The 25,256-nt window shown below is 36.4% G+C and overlaps 1 protein-coding gene across 1 annotated transcript; it reads right to left on the bottom strand.

Annotated features, from left to right (window-relative positions):
* Nucleotides 1-1,174: 1,174 nt before the first annotated feature.
* Nucleotides 1,175-25,011, bottom strand: LOC122632587 (LON peptidase N-terminal domain and RING finger protein 1). Its single transcript, XM_043819561.1, has 9 exons — nt 23,832-25,011; nt 5,936-6,054; nt 5,716-5,838; nt 4,964-5,161; nt 4,319-4,403; nt 3,714-3,913; nt 2,674-2,975; nt 2,388-2,595; nt 1,175-2,273 (listed from the first exon to the last, which is right to left on the bottom strand). The coding sequence occupies exons 1-9, from the start codon at nt 24,397-24,399 to the stop codon at nt 1,911-1,913; spliced, it is 2,166 nt and encodes a 721-aa protein (XP_043675496.1). The 5' UTR covers nt 24,400-25,011; the 3' UTR covers nt 1,175-1,910.
* Nucleotides 25,012-25,256: the final 245 nt, after the last annotated feature.

The raw sequence follows: 25,256 nt of genomic DNA, 5'->3' as shown, positions 1-25,256 counted from the left end.
CGATTCGATCTCTTCGCTTGATTTCCTTCTACTACACGAAAATATTGAAAGTTACAAAAGAGAGCGAAGAGAAACGATCGATCAAATGATTTCAATTGGATACCAACTACACGATTACCAATCGTAGAACAGTAAAAGAAACGGGACGATCTTGACGATCGACCCTTCAAAGTTACCGTGTAGTATTTTAATAGATATAATATGGTAGTTGTAACAAATGTAAACCGTAAATTCTTCGATTTCATAATATTTTATTACAATGTTCAATATGAAGAGATGAAGATAAATATAGAAATGTTGAAGTAAAAATGGAAAGTCACGTAGCATTACATAATATTTGTAATGTTGCTTTAGTAATAATATACAAGTTAGGCTATAGAATAATATCACAATGCATGATTCACAACTTCGTAAAAGTTTAGAGAATAGAGTATAAATTTAAAGTATAATTTTAATTTAATCGTCGCGAAAACAACAAATTACGTCGGTTATGTTCGCGTACATACATGTCTACGTTATAATAATAATAATCCGTAACGATTATAAAAGGATGAAAAAAGTTTTCTTTCTTCTTTCATACGTTCATATACTTTCGATAGGAAAAATATTGATAGTGCGAATTCGCGGACGATTATCCTCGTCGTCGATGCGAAAAAGTATCGACGGCGTCGTTGGTGCTAACGATAGAAATTTTATAACATTTATTTAAATAGTAGTAGAGTGTACTTTTTCTTTTGCCATAGTGTCATCGTAATATATTCTCTAACGAAAACGTATCTATTCTTCCTGTAAATACTTGATTGCATGATTGATATGACGTTTCTAGTTCGTTAGACTTTCTACCTCTAAGAATGATATTAAAAGTAACATGAAAATAAATTACTATACGCTAGCATGGTCGAGAAGTCTTATGGATGACGGAATAAATTTGAGTGGTATAAAAAGTCTACATTTCGTGCCGCTTTAAAAGTGCTCCTCGCGCCGTTAAATAGAAGGAACGACGAAAATTTCGAGAAAAATCCATTTTCCGGCAAAAAAAACGGCCGGATTATGAATCCTTTAGCAACGATAGCGACTGATTTTGAAGAGCTGAAAGAGAGACGTTATATGTATACGTATATGTAAAAAGTGAAATGAATAAAGAGCTGGAAAGAGAGCATAAAGAGTAATAACGTTCTTAATAAAAGTATTTATCTTTTTGGTCGAAGGTTTGATTACTCGTTCGTAAAGTGTGCATCGGACTTGAAACGATGTGAGAGCTTAAGAAATTGTTTATGACGCGTTAAAACCTTATATAATAATCAGCTCTTCGTCGGCAAACGTTATCAGCCGTACGCGCGTAGGTGTACACATAAATGTATAGTATCGTGTCGTGTGTATATACATATACATATACATAGATATATATATATGTATGTGTATGTATATATATACATATATATATATATATATATATATATATATATATATATAATATTTTGGAAGAACAGATTTGCATATTGCAATAGCGGAAAGGAAATCGGCTTGCCTCATCGAGTTTAGCGATCTAGCTTATAAATTTTTTACATTATTTTGTTACACCGGATATGTCGCTCTTGCGAAATCGCTCGTAATATTAATTCGTCGATAAGGCATCCGATTAAGAGTTTAACGAGTGCCAAATTATTGGAGCGAGCACTCGAGCGAAAATACTTGATTAAAAGGACGCGAGAGGAAAAGGAAGGAAGAAAGATAGGAAGGATTCGAGTAGAATGATTCGAGAAAGTCGATATATCTCGAATCTGTTAATCTATCCATCGTCGAAGATTGATTATCGATCGGTCGTTCTTCTATTCCTTTCGCGTTGGAGTTTTAGGCGAAGGTCTTATTTAAAGAATCTAGAGGAATAGAAAAGACGATGTAGAAAATCTCTAGGATTGCTGAAAAACTGGGACCGTCCTCTCCGTGATGGCCCGTCTATCTCTGCAAATACTCGAAGAAGTTGTAGTTTCTTCCGACGGTGCAGGCGCAACAGTGAGTTGTCTCTGTTCCATGTGATCTAAAGTCTTCTCGATAGCTCTCAGTCTCTTTTCCAAACTAGTAGTACCCAATATACCAACTTGAAGTTGCGGACCAAGAGGCAAGATGGCTAATAACCACCACGTCCACGAAGGTCCGTCCGGAAGTCTCGGCCAATCTTCTTCCGTGTCGGGCATGCGACCGAAGACTCGTTGAATTTCGGATTGTTGAAAAGACGGCACTGTGTTCCACCATCTTCTACCTTTAGCTCGTACCTGGAACCAAGACAGAAAGCTGTTTGTTTCACTGTAAGAGAACCCCACAGTATTCTCCTGATCTAATCGATGAATTTTATTGTTGATCTATCCGCAATTAACGAACATAAATACCTTATCGTGTAATTCCAGCAGATTCAATAATTGATTTCCTTGTACCACTGTGTCCCTTAGAAATTCAACATGAGCTGTATCATATCCGTCTCTTTCACCACCAGAAAGGACTCTGAACCTTCTTCTCCCGAGCGTACTAAGAATACTACAGCCATCCTTCAGTAACACGCGATCTCGAATTTCAAGCATCGTGCCATATTCCGCGTACCTATGGAAATATCAAAAGTACAAATCATCAGGAATCGAATCATTTCTAAATTCGATAGGGACAATTATAATATCTTACCTTTTAGTACCGCTTGATTCTTTGTTCAAACACGCAGCGATACCAAACTGTTTGACACCGCTCTCCACGCATCTTCTGACCATCAATCGATATCTAGGCTCGTAAACGAATAAGGGACAGGCGACACATGGAAATGCAGTGGTGCAGACAAATACAGCAATTTGTTCGCTATCCAAAAGACCGAGACCTTGAACCAACTCGAGTCGATGACTCGCTGCTCTAGCTGCATATTCAGTTGGTGCTACTATCTTCAGAGCCTTTTCTATGAAGTCGGTCACAGTTTTTTGACTACTTGCTAGATACTGCAAATAAAGAATAATGCGTTAGACTTTTTGCTCCATCTCATCCATTGTGTCAGACAAAACGTAATGCTTTTCGAGAACTTCTTTCGCAGATGTTAATTTAATAGTGAAATATCGTACGTTCGAATCTCGGAATGCTTTCTCAGAAACTTGACTCGTTCGTCGTTGCGCAATGCATTGCGAATAAATAAAATTAATAGCTAGAGAGAAGAAAGGAAGAAGAAGATCGTAGAGATACCACAAAATCATCGGGTGTCGCTTCCCTCGGTGGCCTTTCTTCTTACCAAGAGAATTTTCGTTATTAACCGATAATATACCTAAATATAGACAATTGCTAATAGCTCTACAAACGCGGAAGCTTATAGTAGTGACCACAAAGACCGCGAAGAACGATCGTTAAAGATCTATGAGGCATCGTTGAACGGTAGAAAGCATTCTGTCTTATTTAAACTGCAATCGTCGTTATAAGAACGCGTCCGAGCGAGTCTTCTTCCTCCAATCTTTGCAAAATATTACCCATGAGTAACGGTTCGTGACTAACAAGCCGCGGAATCGATTTAATCAATTTAATCGATTTAATTTTACCATTTAAAAATTTACAGTACGTTAACGATATATATATATATTTTTTTTTCGATTATTTATCGAAATATTTTCACTGTAATACTTATATCATATGTAAGTGAAATTTACGTTTATCAAAAAAAATTTTTCATTTGCAATGGAAAAACGACTTACGTCGGCGAGTGATGTGACGCATAATGGACAGGCCGAGGAATAATCCAAACACCTATCTAGACACATCCAACAATACGTATGCCCACACGGTGTTGTTACCGGTTTCCAAAGTAGTCGACAGCATAAAATACAGTCTAATTCACCGACAGTTCCATCCGCGAATGGCGGTAATAGAACCTCCGCCGGTCTTGCTTCCACTCCTGAAAAGGATTCTCGTTTTTAAACGTTCACAATTAAGATGATATGCACGTAAGTATTTATGAAATCGTCACACTTAACCTTCCGTGTCTTGTAACTTAGTTTTCTATTCTTAGTGTCAATATACTCGCGTGAAAAATTAATAATAAATTATAAATATTATTATTTTTTATTCGCGTACGTAACATTGCTTCAATTCGATGGAATTTAATTTTTAAATCGATTTTATATTTCAATTATCATAAAATATGAAAAAGAAATATTTGATAAAAAAGTAACTTAATTACCTAAATAAACGATAAATTTTTGATACTATACTCGTATAAAATATTAATCGAGGTTGAAAGTTATCGTTTCAAATACAAAAAATTAATCTTTTTTTTTCTTCTTTTTCTTCAGTCACTTACTTTTCAGTTTTTCCATATCTTGAGATACTCGGTCCAAGATCGTTTGAAGTTTGGCGTTATTCGAGAGAAGTCTTCGACTTATCGTCTGCGATAAAAAGAAGAAACAATAAAATTATATAAAAGCAAAAGGTAGCTAGCTGTTCCTGAGTAGGTCGGTTTCACATTCTACAAATTCGAATGATTTCGGAGAGGTTTTCAAACAATGGAATACCTCATTGTCCGATTAATTATAGTTCTCTCGTGGTCAAAAACACGATGATAGACAGTCACGTAGGAATCTACATTGAGTCGAGTATCATGTTTATAATTAGACGCGGTGAACGATTACTGATTAATCGTCACCTTTTATCGCGGTCACGATATCAACGATGATAGCAATAATATTTACGTAATCTATGCAGTGCGCTTGAATCATTAGCAAAAAGATATATTAATTACATTTTAATTACGTTGTGTCATAGGTCACAGCCCTATCAAAAGTTCGTCGGACGGATGAAGGTTAAATAAAAATATGTGAAAATAAAATGACGTAGTCTTTTTTTCGTGTTACTGTTTTAGTACAGTAATGGATTACAAAAAAGAAACGAAGATAATGAAAATAATAGAAAAGCAAAGGAAAGGACAATAAGAAAAGAAACAACATACCTGTGTGAATTCCTCTTCGCCGCCACTACTATCGTCCTCGCAATCCGAACTATTAAACGCGGCACGTCGATTACGCTTGGGATTTGTTAATTGGTGACGGCTTCTCGTGCGGGGCACACCTTCTATTAAATTGTACGGTGTGCGCTGCTGCATGACGCTCTGCCGACGTAAATCGGCCAATAACATTCTATGCAACACCTAGAAAGATAATGCAAGAACGGATTTTAAAGAGTTTCCAGTCTATTCGAAAGGAGCAGAGTGAAAGGTTCGTGCAACGCTATCATTTATTCTATCTTCCTCACTCTTCTCTTTACAAATGGCTATATTTTTTTTTATTTTCATAATTACAGAAGAACCTTCCATATATGAATTAACAATAAGATGTAAAAGAGACTGTTCGGTCAATAAATTTATTCTTGATAATAAAATAATAAAAGACCAATTGTTAAAATAAACAGAACATGCATTACAGAAAATTCAAATAATGAAGGCTCTACTTTACTTGCGAGAGAAAGAAAAAAGAATACAAAGATTACAGTTAAGGGTCAGCTAGGAAGAAAAAGTAGAGAGTTGATAACGAGTGAGTAACTCACCTGACGACTATTGCACCGACAATGAGTCGTTAAACTCCCAACGACGAATACGAAAGAAACGTCATCGTTTTTAACGAAGAACTTTTATTCTCTTATATTTACCTGGCTCTTACGCTTTGGCAGCAGCTAGTTGAAAAGAAGGAAATTATATTTACCTACCCTGGTTAGTTCGTGCCGTACTACTTGAGGATTCTTGTCGATGGCAACGCTAATGCAAAGGGCGAAAAAGGCTTCTTCGTATCTACCTAAAGCCGATAATGCTACTCCTCTTCTATAATGACCCTGTTGATAAGATCATCGTTAGACACGAAGAAACTTTACTTTGTTCTTTTCCAAAGGAAAAGTAGAAAAAGAAATAAAAAGACAATGCTAATCTCACCTTGCCCCAATCAGGCCTAAGCCTAACCGCCTGATCGGCATCTGTGAGAGACGCTTGCGGCCTTTTTAACAAGAGCAAGACATGGGCCCTGTTGCTAAGATGGAGTGGGCTGTTTGGCACTGAAACAGAAGAAAATAACGTTCGTAGAACCTGTTGTTCATCATCATTTCTTCTTGCCGAGAATACCAATTTGGTTAAAGCTTTCTCATATTTGTTTAAAAAGTCAAAGATAAAACAAATTTTGTTCTCTGTAATTACGAGAAACTAGTTATGTAGGTTGATATTATGTGATTTTCAAATTGACATTTTTATCGATGTGCGGAGGATGTATTGATTCGTAATTTGAAACTTTTGGTTAATTAAATCGATCAACTGTAACGTAAAATAACTGAAAAGTTATCATCGCGTTAACTTGATTGATCGATTATTGATTTTTGGATATACAATTTATCAAGTAATTATAGATTTTGCAAGAATTTTTTTCTAAAAAAATGATAGTTTTGAACTATTGAGAAATACGTTTATTATCTAACATAGATCGAAGAAATTTAAAGATTAATATCTTTACGCTTTCAGATATACAAGTACGAATTTAGGTCGATATGGTCGATTAAACAAATTACTGATATATATTAATTGCCTACTAACTACCCTGCGGTATAAGCAATACGAAATTGAAATCGTTTGGTCGGATAAGCCAAATTGTATATGATGCGAAGACGAGTGTGGCGATAGTCCGAGGCTTAACACGACGATGAATGTTATTTTATAATCGTACCTATCTCGAAATAGATTCTACGTTCTCGTTTTATGGGCTCACATAATCAGTTCGAGTTGGCTTCACGATTGCAACTATTCCCTATTCATTATTATTTTATTTCAATTTATACTTTTCAATATAAGAATAAATAATCGTTTGTCATATATATGTAAACTGTACATGTTCGATTATTTTATTTTTATATAATAACATATTTAGACATTGAATTAATAATAAATGACTTATTTAAATAAATAAACTTGTACGTAGTATATCTAATTTTGTATATATAGAGAAGCTCTATGACAAGTGGTTCGTTCCTGTACGTCGAACGTGTGACCAAATATAGTCAAAGACCGAAGATAGTTTAAATGCGTTTCTTGCGAGTCATGAGGAGATCGGTTTGAAAAGGAGGGAGAGAGGAGACGCGTACTTCGAAAGCGTGGACCGTGAAGAGTCGATTCGACGAGGAGAGCGTGACGTCGAGTGGACGCGGAGACAAGCGGAGGCAGACGGGTGCAAACGACGGGAGTGCATCCTGGCATTGTGAGCAATGTCATTGCCTTCGTGGCGAGAACTCTTTCTATATGTTGGTGGAGAATGAATTTCCGGCACGCGCTACGAGCACCGACGGCTCATGCCAATTGTTAAAATAAATGAAATATTCGATTATTACACGAGTTACTTCGTATCCGTTTTGATAAATTTATATGAATATCATAAAAATAAGAGAGTGCAAAAAATTCTTAATATACAATATTCAATTGGAACATTCGTATTTATATTATCAAAAATGGATAAGATCGATTTAAAATATGGTCTTTCATTTTCACATGCATATTTTCTTCTTGCTCGATCGAAGGAACAATCTCGATAGAGATAGGAGAACGACTTACGTAAGTTAGCTCATTCTAGCTATAGCAAGATCTATATATACACACACACACACATATTTCGAATCGATCCTTTCGTTCTACAACCTTGACTCTTTCCACGAGTGACGGAGAAAAGCATAATTTTTGTTTGCTAGAAATGACGAATCGAAAACGATACGGGTCGATTTTTTCTACGAAACGTGAGAGAAAGGATAACTTCGAACGATTGAAAATTCTTTGCAAGATTAATCGGATTGGTTTATGGATGAAACGATTCCAAACATATTGTGAAAAATGGCGAAAGCGATTTTCGAGATGATAAACGAACATTTTGTTCATAATTGATACGACACGACAAATTTCTATAAATTTTATTTTACACACGATCTCTTGGAGAACGTACGAAAAGTTGAAATACGTTTAATCGTTAAGCAGCTATTAGTAGTAATGACATATCGTCGCGGTAGAGCTTACAAGCGAAGGCGCCTTAAACGTTTCTCGCCTAATAAATTCGTTCTAACGTTCTTCGTCGCTTAAGAAACTCTTAACGTTAGGTTGAGATTGTAATCGCGCTTCTCAGAACCTAACTCATCGAAATTCTCGTTAAAATGACTTAAAGTACGATAGCTCTTCCCTTTTCGATAGATCGATCTTCGTATTTAATCCCAAATAGTAAAACTGTTATTCGATTATTCTCAATTACGTTAATAATTAAATTTTATATTACATATATAATTTTTTTTGTAGATAGAAAATAAATTTTTTTAATAAATTTACTGTTAAATTTTCATAATTGATATTCATAATTTTTCGATCATATCGAAATGTTTCAAAAATTCAACTGCAAGTTCTGTTTCCTTAAGTTTTTATGCATTATTTTCGAATCGTATTCCATTTACATTATATCTGGTAATGAAAGGTTAATAAGATCATCGATAAAAAAAACATATTTCTACTTACGCTTATTTATCTTGAGGAAATAAAAAAAAGAAGCTTCCATAGAGAAAAGTACGATGAACAGGTTCATTCATTAGTAAGATCAATAGTTGTCGCGATGTTAGCTATAGACGTGCTCTGTTTTCTATCTACGATCGAATGCCAAGGTTTGCTCCGGATGATCGATCGTTGGTTCGGAACGAACGAACTAACTATAATCGCATGTTTCTCGAACGAGTATTTCTTTTCGTCCGTTCTTTGACCGTTCTTCAACCGTCCGTTCCGTTCTTTGCGATCGGAAACCCTTAATAAACCATCGGTGAACTAACGTAAACTATTACGAAATCGATATAATTTTTCACTTAATGAACAGTTTTTTATAAATTACAATAAAAGTATTTAGATCATTGCATAAGATAAATTCGCTGCGCAGAACGAAGTAATTGCATGCAATGAGGAAGCCATAAGGAATGAATTAATATAAAAAGGAAAAAAAGAATCTTCTTAAACCAATTATTATGTTAAATACTAATACGTGTGATTGACAAGTGATATTGCCCAACTAACATACTAACAGAGGATTGTAATTATAAGTGATATATGTATAGAATTTATAAAAATGTAATTATAAGTTATAACGAACTAAAACGTAGTCTAAGTGGATAAAATTTATAAAAATGTTTCTATTAATGGAAAAATGAGATACGATGAGAGATATTAAATAAATGTATCGATTTATGACAAAATTGGCTCGACAATAGACGCGTTAAGGGCGCGAGGTAATGGAACGATGGCAGGCAACGCTGTCGGAGAAGAACGTGGCCGGGTGACCGACCTTTACGTAACCGGCTGGCTGTTTGCGCCGTGCCGGGGCAGATGACGTCTACTCGATCCAACGAGTCGACGACGAGCATCGTCCGGCGCATCGGCTGGCGCATCAGCTTACGACGCATCCCATCGCGAAATTTACTTTCCCGCCGCGCCGTTTCGTCCTTCCTACCTTTTCGCTCCCCAACCTTTTTCATTCGTCAAGTTTTTGCCAAGAGACAAAAACCAGGAGCCACCCTCGATATCGCTGCCAGGCTGCCGGTACGAATTCTAATGCTCAGACTTATTCTATATATCGCACAAAAATATATACTTATTATGTCCTAGATATAGATAGATATTATATTATCATTTCAATCGAATTTTAATCCTACAATGAATTTCGGTAATAATATGCATATTATGTACTTTCTTTTTTTTCTTATATAATTTATTCTCGGGTATTAATTGGGGATGCTAATTGTTAAAAATAAGTATCTTGGAATAGAAATTTCTTTGGAAGGTATTATAAGCGTGGATTATTTCGTTTTATGAAAAGTATCGTTTCAATCATATCTATCTATCATTTAACAATCGGAAGAAAAATGTTGGACAAGTAATTGATATTATGAACGTATTTTCGAATCTATACACAAGAATGATTACATTACGACGTTACGAGTACAGAGACGCGCGCGCATTTCGTTCTTCGTTCGTTAGCTGGCAACGATCGATAGAATCCAACACGTGGGCAAGAGAACACCGAAAGAAGCGAAGAGACTATCACTTCGATGGCGCTAGTTGCCAAATAATATGCAACTATTTCCATCGGTACGTAATTCTTTGCATCATCCTGAGAAATCGAGGGATTCGTATACATCCACGCGTTGTCATAATCGTTTAGGATTTATTTCATTTTTTATTTATTTCTTCATTCCTACTCATTAGCTTTTCAATGATTTCTCGATGCAAAAGCTAACTCAAGCAACACACCTTATTCGTTATTCGCGCATATGATCGGAATACTGTACGAAACCGGTCGAGAATTGATTATCGAATCCTTTCTACGAACGCGAAACAAAAACGAAATATCGATGAAATCGCCAACGTTGACACGTATTTTCTTACGAAACGTTTTCGCGATGGAATCGTCAGATTAAACCTTACCATCGTTGTTTAGTCATTTACAATCCATATTTTTTGTTTCCTTATGAAAATAAGTTATATAATGGGACATTGATGAACGTTAAAAATGTTATGTAAATTACTATGTAATTTTCATTTGTCTATTTATTATGTCATACCAGCTTGAATCGAGCTTTTTTCATTCTTCAAAAACGTTACAAAACAAAGGAATGAGTTTAAACAAATGTTTATTCTCTTACATATTACATAAAGTATACTGCATAATATATTCTTTCAAGAAAAAAATAAAAACAATTACAACTTTATGTCGCGTTACGTTAATTTTTAAAAGGGTTTACTAGTACAATAATTATCTCCTATTATATAATACGTACGTATATCATTCCTTTTGCATAAAAACTTATTTTGGAAGAAATCGATTAAATTTAACTTCGAAAATAAAGTTGTATTCGGTTGTTTTCTACTAGTGTGTATAACCGCCTTTGTAAGTCACATTGTGTACTCAGTGCGCGTAAATCCTGACTAATCGAAAAGAAATAAAGGAGAGGAAAGGAAGAACAACAAACATTGTATACATTCAGTTCCACGAAATATAAGGACGGAAATTATTGTTTATAACCGGCTAACACGTCTCGGCGAGTCGTACTTACCTAGCTTATTGTAAACAGTAACGTTACGTAATGATATCAAGTATAGTTATAAACTCAACGACACGCGTAGGTTCTCGACATTTCTCGATAGAATGCGAGACGTTTCGTATCATCGTCGGGTATATATCTATCTTCGATTCGTTTCTAGTTTTCATGCTTGACCGAATATCAAGCGAAGATACGCCACTGTTTCTGAACGACGTACCGTCTGAAAGATGCCATATAAATTCGAAGTCAACAGATACGATGTTATTCTCAAGAGTGGAAGCGATAAGTACGTAATCTTCTGAGAACAAAGATTACCATCTTTCTAAACTCGACGCACCTTTATTATCGTATTTTCATCGTAAATTTTCGATGCTATAATAGATATTTTCTTCGTTTCTGCCAAAACGATCGATGTATTTTCGAGAAAGATCAAGCTTGTGTTCTATCGGATTTTTTTTTTTTTTGTATATTTCTGTATTCACGAAATACGAGAATACGAGAAAACAACTAGAGACAAGTACTATTTATTCCTCTTTCACTTATCTCTTCCGATCGACGAGACGATTTCGACTTTCTCTAGACGGATTATCGACGGTGCTTCGAAACGTTCTCGAAGGCACGTTAACAGAGCTAGACTCGGTGGTGCTCATCGAGTTTGCTGTTAGTCGTGCTTTGCAGATGTATACGTATATAATTTAAGGCACTTTTCACGGTCAAGTACTCCCTCGACGATGCTTCCGTTCGATCGAGTTTCCTGTCTGTCTCTGACCTATTCTTTCGTCCTCGACAATTGTGCCACTTCAGGTGCAGTATTCTATGGCTGACTCGGATGCGATCGAGTTTCCTTTAATACAAGAGGATATAATAAAATTCTATTCGAAGAGAAAATCGTAAGAAAGTAGGATAAACTAAACACAGGTGAGTAATACTAGACAAACATTAATATCTCATGGAATTGATATATAGGTAATATTGGAATTTGTAATATAAATATGTATGGAAATAAACAATACTATAGTATAGTATGTAATAGTATTGTATTAAGAGTATAATATTAGCCAGGCTAATAAGTAAATTTCAGTAAAAAATTTCCAATAAAAAATTAACGAATACAGTTTTGTTTGCTTATGTAGACATAAAGTATTGAAAATTTCGATATTACTTATTTGACCGATTTAATAACAATAATGTAACAACATGTAACTTTCTCCAGAATTAATGACTATTTATAAATTTGCTTATATCGCAAAAACGAAATAGAGTGAAACGCTATCAGAAAGAATAAATAATGATAAGAGGAAAAAAGTCTATAAAAATACTAATAAGGATAAAAAAAAAGAAGTATATTTGGTAATATTTAGAACAACTTCACGATTTCTTCCCTTCGACGGTCGTAATTTATTCGACTTATCGTGTACCGAATTACCATCGAGCGCTTATGTCATCTAAAGACGCGTAACGCATGAGCGAAACGATAACATCGTAACGTCAAAATGCGATTTCACCAGATTTTCACGCGTACTCTATCCATTCTTTATTTGTATTCGTCTCATGTGATATCTAACTTCGACAAAGGATTTCACGCTATCGAATGATTAATTTCGTTTGAACGGGCAGAAGTCGAGCGCTAGCCACGTTTATGCGACGCGTTCGTCCTTACATAACGCTTTTTATTATGTAATTGACAGAAACGTCAGCCCTGCGCGAGACGGGCGCGCGCGCGCTTGCGCGACCCGGCGAAAGTATCTTGCCCGAGGAAAGACCAACGAGGAGTCGAAATTTCGGTGGGGTCAACTATGCGAGAGGATCTTCGATACAGCTCGCGATTCTGTCGTACTATGTATGCGTTACGAATCATCAATTTGTTATCGACGAGATCACGTTTGTCGATCGATCTTTTCAATTTTAATATTTATTATTAATCATTCATATAATTGTCATAATAAAAATGAAAGATTAGACTAATAGAAAAAAACGTCAAATATATCGAAAATACGAAGAGTGTTACATCAACTATTTGTTATCTACGTAAACCCGGAAGAAGATTTTTACGTAGTAAATGATACGCTTAACATTTTATTGAAACTAACAAAACGAAATATTATCTTTCAGAAATTTCGATAAAATAATTTCAATGACATTTGAAAAAAAAAAGCTAATACTGCCTAGCTGAGCAATTATTGTAGTTAAACGGTGATAACATTTGATTCGTAGAGTTTTTATGAGATTGTTTGAATAAGTAAAAAAGCAAGACGCAGAGGAAGATGTTGATGTACCCGGATCGTAGAGGGGCGGCTCCACGTTAGATAATATAACGATGGCTGAGGCGGCTACGGCCGGGGATCTAGTGTCAACGTAACCATTTATATAAATCTATCGTTACGTAATCGGTCGGCCGATCTTTAACCAGCAGATAGATTCGGCTCGTGAAGACACTACGAAGTACGACCTGCCTCGTTTACTCACTTATGGCCACGTGGCCGATAGAATTGTTAGACCGATTTCGTCTTTTGAATGCGTGAGTAAGTCAACGTATTTCCATTTCTCTTGAAACTAATATTTTCTATACGTTACATTCTTCTTTCGTTAACCTATTTGTTCGTCAATGAAAATCTGCGAAGCGATCTAGCGAGTCGATCATTAAAGCGAATGAGATCCTCGTTACGTGGCGAACGACGGATTTTATTATGCCCATATATATATATATATATATATATATATATATATATATATATGAATTTAACACATATACATATACACTTTTATAACGACAGCAATTTAACGAAGTTAGATTAAATTAGAGATCGCTCCGAACGTTATTTCATTCCTCGTAATGGTATTCACAACGTTTCCGTTTCGTTTCCTTTACTATTTCTCTAATGAAGTATTAACATCCACCAATTTTTTTGTCTCCTCGTTATCTTTCTTTTTATTTCTATTCCTTCATTGTAAACGACTTACGTTAACTTTATAGAGATTTTTTTTCTTACAATGTATCGCAGAATCATTCTGCAATTTATTCATCAGAGTTTTCAATGAAAAAAGGGAGAGAGATCGTGTAGATAAAAACTTCGATGTAATAGCAGCAGCAGTAAGAGTAATATCAGCAGCAGCAGCAGCAGCAGCAGCAGCAACAGCAACAGCAGCAGTAGCAGTAGCAGTAGCAGCAGCTCAGTGTTTACTTTCTCAGAACGCAGAGTTGGCAACGAGGAAGGAGCTACGCGTCGCGTTGGTTTAATCTCGTCGTTCCCGAATTTAACGTAGGAATACATAACGCTCATGTATAGTAGCGCGTTAACAACTGCGCCGTATTTATGAGTGAATATCTCAAAATTCCTTGAGATTTAAGAGTATCCGCAACCAAGAACAAGTATGAATGAAGTCTTTCTCTCTGACAATTTTCCCGCGTTAAAAATTACACCGTGAAATTATTAACAACACAAAGAAGCTTTCAATTATTTTTCACTGCTCTCTCAATGACGCTACAGATTTAATCTTTTTGATTGATTCATAGCCAATAAATAAAAAGCAAGAAGAAAAACTCGAGTGTTGGCTATTGTAAACAAGTTCGTACAATGCGTTTTTGTGTATTATCGATATCGAATTAAACAGAATCGATCCTCTAATAACAAATCTCGTACTTAAAGATATTTTAAAAGAGTCAAGGATATCTATATTGTTATTTTCCTCTTTTTCATCGAAAAAAATTATTAACAAGTTTATAATTAGGTCGATGAATAAAAAATAATTATCGTTCGATAAAGATGGACGAGTGCGAGGTAGAGGGACAACGTTTTTTCTTTGGTCGTGTAACGATAAGAATAAAGCGTTATCCGCATCAGATGTTGCGGACGATAGCGTAGAATTGCTCGTCGAAGCCGAATAACCGTTGTTACGCACTCATTAATATTACGAACAAAGGAAAGCATCTTTGTGCGTTGCATAACGTACGTCTTATTGTGGAACAAGCTGGAACCCATACGTATGTATGTATGTATGCATGTATATATATATATTTATAAAACATGTACAAAAATTTATTCAGTTAAAAATATTCCTGGAGAAGGTAACAAAGTAAACGATACGTAAGAGAAATGATGATTTATAAAATAGTTTTCTGAATCATCGCAAAATTCACATAATCAGAAAATTTCAAAGCGGAAAAACCATCCACCCACTCGATCGTAAATTATGTACAAAGAATTGATCTCGATTTGAAAAATTTGCGCGATATATCGATCGTACGTAGCTACAATTTCGAAATTTGTTCTTTCTTTCTTTCTTTTTTTTTTGTGAAAATGTTAAAAAAGGTATCATAGAAATCAGCGTAACGCCGAAAATAAGTCGAAGAAGTCTCCGATGGTGGTTCGGTGTTACGGTGACGACGGCAGATGGCGAATCGCCAAGAGAGCTCAAAGTTTACATAACAGAGGAGTTTGACAGTACGACGAGCACGTGACCGCGGTTGTTCTCTATCTTATCTCGACAAATATGCCTCCCCGGTTTCTCTTATTATTTCCTTTTACGTAACTGGACCGCCGCGTATCGACCGGCCATGATATACATGCATACATACATATATACATACATGCATATGTATCTGGACGTTCTGTACACTGGGCGTTTCCCGCCAAATTGTCACCAGAAATTTTCTCTTTTTTACATTTCACACTATCGTATTGATTTCTCTCTCTCTCTCTCTCTCTCTCTCTCCCTATTTGACTTATAAAATCAAATATTTATATATATAAATCATCATTTTTAAATAAAGATAAAGTGAAGGCTTTGTTCCTGATAATACGAAGTAAAAGTTCCTAGACGATCTTAGAAATGAATTATTCTTTTTCAATACTTTTCGTGTTAATTTTTTTTTTCAAATTATAGAATTACAAATTAGGCTAAGTTTACGATTTGAAAAAAATGTAGTTTAAAAGTCTCGAAGAAGTGTAATTAATTTAAAAAATCACTTATGAATTTAGAGTCCATCCTATACTTATGATACGATAAAGATAAAAATGTCGAACGATTTAGGCACATACTAATCGTTTTTTTCTACGATTTTGAGAATAGACATTGAGAAAGACATTTGTTCGTTGATCGAAAGAGAAATAGAAAAGCATTTGTAAGATATAAGATGTGCTACGATAGCAGTAGAATCTTGATGAAATCTTGTATGAAACACGGGTAGCAAATCGAAAGTTTTGCATAACGAGAAAATTAATGGATTACGTTGCGTATAGATTCTATTTCCCGAATAGGATGAAACATCGGGCAGTATTAACGAAGAAGAAGGTTACGTAAGTAAACGCGAGTTCGCGCCCGCGCGTTCTTGCGTCGATAAGATGCGCACTCGTAATTTGGTACAAAGAAAATACACGTACACTTAGAAGTATCGATAGCTGTGATAAAGGATGTTGCTATTCGTATACGTCTTCGATAAGCAGCGCGATTAAGTCGATAGTCGATTCGAGTTTTTCGAGATCGAAAGAAGATCGCGAAACAATGAAGAAGGCCGTGACGCTTGGACTCGTTGGTGGATGTCACTTCGAAATATCGATCAGCTTCAGTATTTATTATAGATTACGTAAGACGACCAACTCGTCAACGGTCCAAGTAGACCACGTCACTTTTTATAATTCTCAAAAATTCACCATTCAAAGAGATAACGAGATAAGAGGTAACACTTATTATCTATAATTAGCAAACGAAAAGAAACCATTTGGTATTTTTTGATCGACGTAAAAGTAGGTAGATCATTTCGATTTCGTTGAGAACGATCGAGTTATCCTTAACAGGAATAGACCAAGTCGAATAGTAATGAGTCGAAGGAACGAGTAATTATCGAACAAGTGTATATAATGATCTTCTTGCAATACTTAAAATCGTTGAATTCTTGAATGTTAAGAAACTTTGAAGTAGAGTCTACGTAAAAGGTGATCGATCCGAAGGAATCCGGTCCTGCGTAATGAACGTATATGTACCTACCGATTGTGAGGTAATATCTCGATATGTCGTAACTCGTTGCACCGTTAGATCTTTTCACCAAAAAGTGATAAAAGGAGGTTACTTCGTCTCTTACGTTAGATGCGAACACGTTTGAAAAGGGAAACGAAGTTAATGGTCTTGAAAAACGGACTCCAGCCTCTCGTGAGACCAATCGCGAATCAGAAGCGAGTTGTCAACGTATTTTAAAAGTAGACGTTCCACTTCTCTTCGTATTGCCTTCTTTAGACAAGATACAAACTTCGGTTGATTTTCATCGAAGAAATTCGATCGTGCTAAGCGAAAAGAAGACGTCGACGAACTCTCCTTCTTCGTTTTATTTCTATTTCTTTTCTCCTCTTTATTGTCTTCCTTTCTTTCTCTTTTATCGACCTCCCTTGTTACATTATTATTTTATTTCGAGCATTTCGTCAATAAAAACGGGAATCGGGAACTCTGGATTAAACGATGAATCACAGTATTGACGTACGCAATTGCGAGCCGGCGAATGAGTAAGACCGAAGCACGAATCAACGAGCTCCTTACGTAATTTTCCTTAGGTCGTAACAGCAGCGACGAGAAAGAGAGAAAGAGAGAGAGAGAGTGGGCGACACACGTCGCAAGAATCCTATTTAAATTCGGATCAATTCCCAGCCGTTTCCGCAAGATGAATTTCATGTTTCGCTTCGCTATATCAAAATTATAACGTCGTTTTCTTATAACGAGTTCTTATAACGAATAATGTTATCTATTCTGTTACGATAATTTATAGAATTCGACGTAATTTAAAACGATGGAAAGTCACTTTGTCTGGAACTATTAAAAATTCTATGTTTCTACTACATAATTGACCTTTAAGTGTTATATGTTATATAAGGAAAGTTCAAAATGAACAACAACTTTGATTTTTTAAATAGTATCTTTATCGAACGTTCGTTGGGTTACCGATTAATGACGTGGCCAGACATGAATTTCAAATCATGTTCTTTGAACTTACGTGATAAAATACTATTAATATTTTTGTTGCGTAGTTTTTTACGATGACAATTGCAAACAACAGTAGTAAATAGTAGGTATATACGGTTGAACGATAGAACGAGAGTCGTAAGATTTTCGTTTCATTTCGAAATCGAAAGATAATAAGACATAGAAGATCGTGCGATGAACTCGGATCATTGTTTTAAGATCCTAGAAAATTATTTGAAATTATCTGGTAAAATATATAAAGTAAAGAGACTGTCCTTCGATGGGTTTGTATTGAGATATACATAGAAAATCCTTGGAATATTTGTATACAATCTCAAAGGTCGCTCAATAGAAAAAAGAAAACAAATGAGAGACCTTCAAAAAACACAGGATCGCCCAATAGAAAAAAGAAAACAAATGAGAGACCTTCAAAGATGGTGTGGTTGTATCGATTTGTAATTAAAATATATATTTATCGACATTGCTCGTTGTTTTAAATGAGCAACGAGAAATTAGCCTCGATCGTAAAAGAAGAGTATGTCGACCAACAGGATATATCGATTTACGATAGTTAGACGAGTACAACTTATTACGTTTGACGGTGTATAAAACGATTCGTTTGTTATGTATATAAGTACATGTAAATTTTGTATAAAGTAAACAAATTCTTTGAAGGTCACGTTACTCGCTATTTCCATATACTTCTTACGATTTCGTAGTTTTCTCCCGCAGTATAATACCGCAGTAAGGAAGAGGTAGTTCGCACTGCGTATTGCGCATATTAGAATCTCAGCTATGTCGAAACTATGCGTACATCTATACGTACAAAGCATATAGACGGCAAACATTACTTGGCACGACGTTGACCGAACGAAGAGACATTAGTTGAATGCTTTTTACATTTTTGTTATTTTAGCAAGATATTTTCACAGTGCATTTGAACGACGAACTATTTGTCGCAACTGATTGATCGACGTTGTTCCACGGTAGATAGATTTTCATTAAAGTTCTGTCACGGATTATTTAGCGATGTCGTTAGGTTTGTCATTCGTGTTAATAAACGTCTCGTCGTTTCGACTTATCTGAAAGGAGTTTGACTATTAAATTAACGCTAAGTTTGTATATAAAATGTGGAAAAATTTAGAATATTTGTTTTCAGTAGGTTCGAGTGGATCAGGATTATTGCATCATTGTTTTTTCTATTGATAACAAAAATATTGCATTTCGTAGATAGAGGACGGAAGAAACATAAAATCTGGCTCTCTCACCTTGACACAAATCGCGAATACTACGTTGAATTAATTTCGTTCGGGTTAATTATATAATCCCAAAGCAGTATTATATATTCTTGATATCTCGACTAAATTCAAATATTGTTTCTTACGTTTTTACGGGAAATTGAAATGTAAATGAAGTTGTAACACGTGCGATTTAAATTAAGATAACTACGAAGAAATGCATTTACTTACAATTTCATTTAAAAGTAAGTAATAAATATTATTTTTATCTGTAAAATAAAATTAAAATTATATTTTTACTATTCTTTTATTTAACAATATATATATAATAATTAATAAGATTTCATGGGTCGTGTCGAATTTCTACTCAATTCTGTCCCATTGAGTAATTTGGAACGATTTTAAATTTGAGTTTACCGTGGTATACTTTTCTTTTTTACCTATAGAAACATCAGACATCAAATATTGTGTGAGCCTTCGAACAACTCTAAACAATAAAAGATAAATTAAAATCATCAAAAAGGGAGTTCGGAGAGTTATAACTAGAGACATACTTACGTACGAAGGGTAACAACGTCAGATTCTTAAAATCAATATTATATTCACGTAAAGGACTTATGGTGTCGGATAAGGTGTCGTTACGAGCGAGAAAAATTTCAAACGATGAATGGGTACGACCGCAGAAAGATCGAGGACGCGACCCACTTTCGCCCGCGGAATTGAACAAAGTCGATTGTATTTATCTCTGTCTCAACTGTTACAAAAGTAGAAGACAAAGATGAGTGGCATCAAAAAATGATTCGAAACGAATATTACTCTCGTCTGGTCTCTAATCGATATTTAAAAAAAGGCTCACACGTTCGTTGTACGTTTCTCGAGATATTAGTTAAAAAAGAAAAAGAACAGCCAAATAATTGATAAACAGTAGAAAGTTCATAGATTTCATTAATATGTAAGACCAGTAACCAACCTTAGCAAATATTCTAAAGTTTTCTATGCTTCTATATTTGGAACGCACCGCATCGAATTTTTATTTTATTTCTGCGAAGCACCTTGACACACTTTCACGTCCGTCGCGTATGCGTAGAAAACGAGATTTGATAAAAGAAAAAAAAGAAGATTTTTGTGGCGAGATTCAAGGGAAATATTCATCCTCGTTAAGTCGATTTACAATCGGAAAGTATTATCAAAGGAATTATCGCGAAGGTGAGAGCTTCTTGCTCGTCAAATATACGAGTCGATCGCATAGTAATACAAGGTCGGTAGCGTTGCTTTCTTCGCGAATGGTTTGAACGTATTACGGGCACGTCCTTGACCTCCGGTGGCTCTTTAGAATTCGCGGGCACGTCCTTCCTTGGATTCGGCCTCTCCCACGGGATATTCACGAGAAGGAGCAACAGTGTATCGGAGGACCGATAGAGATATCCAGAATTTGGCAGGGTTCCATCGTAACATCGAATTCGCACGAAAGGAGACAGGACAAGATTTTCCAAGGTAAGCAATCCTACGTTTTCGGTGTCGAGAATGTAAATCGAAGGGCGTTATTATCATAATTGTTTGGGGTTAATCAAGTGGTTTGAGCAGATGGGAGCGTGCAAGTAGAAAGATCGAATTTCAGAATTCATCATTTTCCGTGATTTTTGCAAGAAAGTTTTAAGCTTGAAAATGAGATATTAGATCAATTAGAGATATCTTGCGCATTGGAATTTACTTCGATAAATAGCATTTATAAATCGAGATTAAGAAAATAGATTGTTGTGGTTCGTCTCGTAGGATAAATTTGTTTATCTTTTTTTCTTTTTCTCCTTAGATACTTGCGAGCGATTAGATAGAAGAAAAACAATCACGATAAAGCACGGTTTAGTACGGTGACTAATCGTCCTTGAGACAAACGTCCTCTGATTATCTTTGTCATCAGATTCCAAGGATGACCGAGAAATCCATGAATTTCCGTGAGCTTTTAGTTTACGTGGAAAAGCTGATCGCACAACATGCTTCTCGTCACGTAAGTATATATGTAAGTCAGACACTCGTAGGTAGATACATTTATACTCTTGCACATAGACATAGCGTAGACATATGCATCGTACGTACGTACGATGCACTCTCTCTCAGCGACCCGAGTTCTTTGTCTCCCGAGTGCATCCACCGTGACTCTCCACGATGGAACGCCGTGCCTTCGGAATAGTCCGCTCTTACCGACGCATTCGAGCCTCTTTCAAAGCGTTATATAACCAGCGTCTCAGACTGGCCGTGAACTTATCGTCGTCGTAGTCGTAGTCGCAGTCGCAGTCGTTGTTGTCGTTTTCGAACGCAGTCTCATCCCTTTTCGTTCAAGACATTAGTTTACTCTACGTCAAGCCACGCGTGGTTCTTGTCTTATTTTCAATTTTACGAGTTAATTAAAAGAGTCGAGAAGAGAAAAGATATATCGAATAACTGTAAATATAGAATATTCATCGATTTATCGTGCGACGATATTAGCTTCAACGATATTATTGAGTATTTATTATATAAAAGACAGAGAGAGAGAGAGAGAGAGAGAGAGAGAGAGAGAGAGAGAGAGAGATTAGTAAAATTATCGACACGAGCTTCGGTTCTTGGAAAGGATAAAGGACGGATTATCGTAGAAGTCGATCCATCTTTGTGCTTGCTGTATAAATAGGGGCCATGAACGATTATCAGGTTTATATCTGGACTTGCATCAGTGCGTCGACCTATCTCGGTTGCTGCGCTCGCGTACTCGACCATTTCGAAATATATATAGTCGTTATAAACTTCTCCGCCATTTCTGTGAAAATGCAACGAAATCGTAATCGGATTTCTTTCGAGAATTCGTTAAATAATGGCGAATGTTTTAATACGATAAATTTTTTTTTCGATATCTTCGTCCAGTCCAGATATATATTTTTATTTAATACCATTGAAATGATTTCCGTGGAGAGAAAAAGAATTATTTTCGTATATCATTAATACGTATTATCTGTCCTTGATGCGCTCTCATTCGATCGGTCATCGTACCGTCTTGATCTTTTTCAAAGCTCTCGAGATATTTCAATGTCTGGGAATTCGAACAAAGGAGAAGTTTGCGTAGTTTATTCGCGACGAGGTCGTCAACCAGAGGCCGCCAGGGTGATGAAAAAGCGGCTTTTACGAGTCGCGAAGAAGAGACGACAAACGTCTGCACGTAGCTCGTGTGCAAGATTCTCCGTTTTGAGTTCGCAAATCTATTCGCGCCTTCCCCTATTTTGTAAATGTTCATCGATATTTCTTCGACTCGTAAACGTGTCCCTTATAAAATATAAAAAGCGAACCAGATATCGTAACAAAAAAATTCTTTTTTTTTCTATTATTCTAAAGTTCACATTTATCATGTAAAATATCGCAAGGGATTTTGTCGGAATGATTCTATATTTCCATATGAAAAAATGAATTTTATATAAAATGATTTTTATTTTTATTTTTGATATTTTTATATTTGATTTGAATATATTTTACATAAAATGAATTTTATTCAATTTTATACCTATATAGTAAACTAATTATCGTACGTTCGATGTAAAGCTTTTAAAAAATTAACTTTTATCTCTTTTAAGAAAAAATGAAGTTTCGTAAGTGTTCGACTTCATCGAATGGTTTCTTAAGAGACTTTACGATGTTAGATAAGTCTTTTTAAAATACTCCCAGGTTATACGACGCAGATCATCGAATACATGCCATGGACGGTTTGTCGAGCATCGATTTTTCTATGAAACGGTTGGTCGTCGATGAGATCGGGATCAAAATTACAATGCGAAATTTACTGAAAGGCGGGAACAACGAAAAGTAAAACGATTCCAAAGAGTCGCGTTATATTCGATCCGTCGTGTCGCGTGGAGAAAGGAAAGCACGTGTCACTTTTCCCGACAGTTTCATCTCAAAAAAGTGTACTACTCTAACAAAGAGATAACTTTATCGACACTATGTAGTAAATGATGTTATGCCGATATTGCGATTCGATCGTAAACAAGTAAAACAAAAAATCGATATTTCATGTCGGTCGCTCGTATCGAACGATCGACGTATTTTTTTTTCCTACAAAAAACGAAATAAATATTGAAAATATATTAAATTATCGTACATCGAGTTGCATTACATACGAAGCTAACAAAAATACATGATAATTACGCTTGTCCTTTCTTCATTATTAGTATTTAGCAGTCGCAGGTATACGAATTCGTACATTTATTGGACGTATCTTCGCGCACAAAGCGATTTCTACAAACGTTACCGTTATCCAAGTTTGGCGTTTCATAACGGTCTTTACGTAACCGTGGCGTATACCTTACGAAACGTTCTTGATTCCTGGCGGAATCGCGCGCGAAGGGAACACATCGGTAGTGCGAAGGGTTACGCTGAAATGGTTAGATCAAGGATCTTTCCTAAAGGGGAGAAAGAGAGAGAGAGAGAGAGAGAGAGAGAGAGAGAGAGAGAGAGAGAGAAGGAAGGAATAAAAGGAAAGAAATAAAGGGAGAGTCAGTAGGAAGACAGGCGCGTTTACGTACTCACCGAGTCGTACGGCGAGGTTGTACCTATCCAGAGCCTGAGCCAGGTCACCCTCCTTTATGAGGAGGTCGCCCTCGTGTCTCGCTTTGCTCGCCTCTGCCTCGCGTGGCCACCACTTTTCCACGAGCCTTTGCACGAGCACGTTTGTTTGACCGACGGTGAGAATCTTTTGACCGCACACGCGACAGTTTTTTCCCGTTTCCATGCAGTTCCTGCAGAAAGTGTGTCCGCAGCTGGTGGTTACGGGTTCGAATAGAGTCCCTTCGCAGAAGGGACAGGCAAAAGAGAATTCGATCTTTCTTCTCAATGGCATGCTGGGACTCGTTGAGATAGCCATCGTAGTTGAACTCGTTGTAGTCGTCGTCGTCGTCATCATAGTTGTCGCGCTAGTGATGCTCGGTATACAACTGGCCGTGCTCGTTATCGTAGGACCAGCCAATTCTTCCAGGATGGCGGATGCGAGATACCAAGTCGCAGGTCTGTCTGCTCTGACCAGACTCTTTTCATATATCTCGACAGCGAGACGATATCCACAGTAACGCGTCGTGAGACGATCTTTGGCGGGTTCCATTCTGATGATGGTTGTCGTTCAAAGGACTATACTTTCTTTATCTCTCTCTCCCTCTTCCTGTTTCTCCCTCACTCTTTCTGTATATCGGAGGGACGCGAAGAGTCCTTTTTACGTGCGCGCGTCGCTCGTCCGATAATCCGCGCGGTAGAAGCCGCTCGAGTAGAATTTTGATATATTCAAGTCGGCATGCATCATCTTCTCTTTTTATTACCTTGCCAAGAAAAAAAATTCGATGATTCCCGAAAAAAAATAAAACGCGTGTTAGGTTTGACAAGTCCGCTCGAGCACGCGGCTATCGAGGAACTCGAGGAAGATTACACGCCATCGAGCTCCGCGTTGTACGAGCGTAGAACGTCGACTGATGCCACTAGAAGCGTCGTTCTCATCGCACGCCACCGTCACCGTCATCAACCCAGCCGGCGGCTTCTGACTGCCGACGATGCCAGCGCCACTTGTTTCCTCTCGACTCCTTTTCCATGAGATCGTCTTTTTACCTCTTTTCTCTTTATTTCTTTATTTTCTCACGACGATCCGCTTAATTTTCTTCCTTTTCTATTTTCTCACTTATACAGAGAGAAATGTCTATCGTTATGCAAAGTACGATGATAACGAGTCGAATTCCGATTGGATCGATCGATCCTTTCACAAACGAGCCTCTACTCTCCGGGCTCTTTAGCAGGCTTGCTTTTACGGAGCATGAGCAGTGTCGTTCGGTGTCACGACGCCACCCTCTCGCGTTACAACCTTTTAACCCCTTTTCAATAAAAACCATCCGACCATGAGATCAATTACAAAAAATAACAATACCTCTCTCTATATCTTCCGATTCGCTTTTATTTTTGGAAATCGATCGATCC

This window comes from Vespula pensylvanica, chromosome 10 (genome assembly GCF_014466175.1).
Source record: "Vespula pensylvanica isolate Volc-1 chromosome 10, ASM1446617v1, whole genome shotgun sequence".
NCBI lineage: Eukaryota > Metazoa > Arthropoda > Insecta > Hymenoptera > Vespidae > Vespula > Vespula pensylvanica.
This window is presented reverse-complemented; position numbering and strand designations above follow the sequence as displayed.